Below are 2,271 nucleotides of genomic sequence, written 5' to 3'. Positions count from 1 at the left end.
AATATATATTATAAACTTTAAGAATTAGAAATAAGTGACTTTCATTTTTTAACCAAGAATAATCTAAGTTATGGCAGCATGTTCAATGAAAATTATTTAAGTCCGGCACAATTTTTCTGTATCTATTTCTCAGATAATCAGGAACATCATCCAAGATTTACATTACGACACCATAATGACCCTCAGATCACAAGTTCCATTAAGTAGAGATGAAGCATCATATGTTTTCTTTTTCAGGAAAGACCCTCCTTTTGTCATATAGACATACCCCTAATAATCTTACTCTACTGTACAAATAACTTTGCACCCACAAGAGCTGCCTCAAGTTACTTTCATTTTGGAAAGCTATGAAGGCATGAGACAGAGTAGCAAAATGCCACTCTGGACTTTGCATCTTTGAGTTTCAATTTTGCTTTAGGATTTAGACCCCAGTTTATAATTAAAACCAAATCATTCCCACATTATTATACTTATGTAGGAAAGCCTTGCTGTGTCCACTGTTAACACAAAGATAGAAAATGTCAAATAGTTTGAGCAAGTATTTGGCAGACCACAGACATGAAACAGTGCCGTCGGAAATGAAAACACTTTAGTGTTTTAGAGGTGAAGCGATTGATGGGTGTCATTCAAATTTCTCATCTCCTTCTTCCACATCTTTCAAATTGAGTACTTCCAAAGAACCTTTGCCTTTGGTTTCCTTTTTTATTAGCTCATCAATTTCTCGGAAGCAGCCCGGGTCAATCAGACATACAATTTCTAACTGTTGGCCATAATCTTCACTTTCTATGACCTTGATCAGTGGCTTGAGCTTTTCTTTCAGCTTCTTGCCTTCATTGACTGGAAGGATGAACCGAAGCCTCATGTGAGCACGTTCTATCTTCATTTTCTCTTTTAACTGCTTTATCACTTCCAAAGCCTGCTGTTTTGTACTCTTGTTGGTTTTCACTGAATAGTGGATGTCCTTCATGGCTCTCTCAATAAGGATCACGGTGTATGGTCTCTTTGTTTCAGGATTCACACATTTGTCTGCCACAATAGTTGCAATGTCCCTAAACATCTGCTCCAGTTGTGTATGTCTTTCTTTATCTGATACTTGAACTTCTCCTTTAGTCAAAATCTGCTTACAGATTTCAGTTTGGTCATCTGTTCCAAACGCACTGATGAGATCTTCCTTCTTGGCAACCTGACCTTTAGAAACATTTACAAACACTGAGTGGGTCTGCAGAACTTCATCAAGGTCTTTTTCCACGCCGCTCCGCCAGCCGACGACCTTGTTTTTGTAGCAGGCGATTTCGAAGCGCTTCCCGGCGCGCTTCATCCGTACCACGGCCACATTGGTTAGGCGGATCTGGTTGGTGGGGGTGAAGATCGACATCGCGGCTGTTTAAAGACCTAGGAGCCGGCGAACCAGGACAGACCCGCGCCGCCCAGCCTGAAGGCCACCAGCGCCTCGCGGTAACGACCGGGCGGCGCGCAGCACTGACCCAACCGCAAGTGCGCGGCGCCGCGACTCACTTATGATGAATTTTAAAAATTGATTTAGTAGCTAGAGGAATTGAAATGTGTTATATAGATAGAAACTGTGGAAAGATGTTATCTTTAGGCTTTATAGGACATAAGTATAAGTGGTGGAGGAAAATATAAGAAAGAGAAAATACTAAAGTAAGTTACAGTTGGAAGAACAAGAGAACATCAATATGAAGTTTATAGTGAGCAGTTCCATCAAAAGATTTATGTTTGCATTGCCTCTGACTTACGAGCTTACTGTCCTAGAAATCACAGGCATATGTAGTCCTGCAGCCAACCTCAGACACCTCAGTCGGCAAAATGATACAGAGATATTGAATCAAGTCCAGAGAAGAGCAATTTAAATGATTAAAGAGACAGATATGTGCTTTTGAAGAAAGATAAAAAAAGAGTGTGGCCCAGCCATAAGTCAGAAAGTAGGAACAAAAATCCTGAATTCTAGAACTAAAAGAACTTTCAACTCGCGTATACAATACCACCATTTGACAAACAAAGAGACAGTTTCAACAAAGTAAAGTGACCTTCCCAAAGTTAACTAGCCAATGAAGGGTGAAAGTAGATTTCTGAAGATTATGTTAAGATGCCTCATTGGTCATCTCATGCAATAAACTAAGTTAAGATGAATAACTAAAACTAAGGAAGAGGAGGCAGGATACTGTAGAAGAAATTATATATATATATCAAGATGGAGTCTCCCTCTGTTGCCGAAGCTAGAGTGCAGTGGTGCGATCTTGGCTCACTGCA

At 40.1% G+C, this 2,271-nt stretch overlaps 1 protein-coding gene across 1 annotated transcript; it reads right to left on the bottom strand.

The window, feature by feature from the left end:
- Positions 1-407: 407 nt before the first annotated feature.
- LOC129476767 (ribosome maturation protein SBDS) lies at positions 408-1,516 on the bottom strand. The gene has a single exon (XM_055269621.2). The coding sequence runs from the start codon at positions 1,373-1,375 to the stop codon at positions 623-625; it is 753 nt and encodes a 250-aa protein (XP_055125596.1). The 5' UTR covers positions 1,376-1,516; the 3' UTR covers positions 408-622.
- Positions 1,517-2,271: the final 755 nt, after the last annotated feature.

Source organism: Symphalangus syndactylus, chromosome Y (assembly GCF_028878055.3).
Source record: "Symphalangus syndactylus isolate Jambi chromosome Y, NHGRI_mSymSyn1-v2.1_pri, whole genome shotgun sequence".
Classification (NCBI taxonomy): Eukaryota; Metazoa; Chordata; class Mammalia; order Primates; family Hylobatidae; genus Symphalangus; species Symphalangus syndactylus.
Note: the sequence above shows the minus strand (reverse complement) of the source record. Positions and strands in the feature narration are given on the sequence as shown.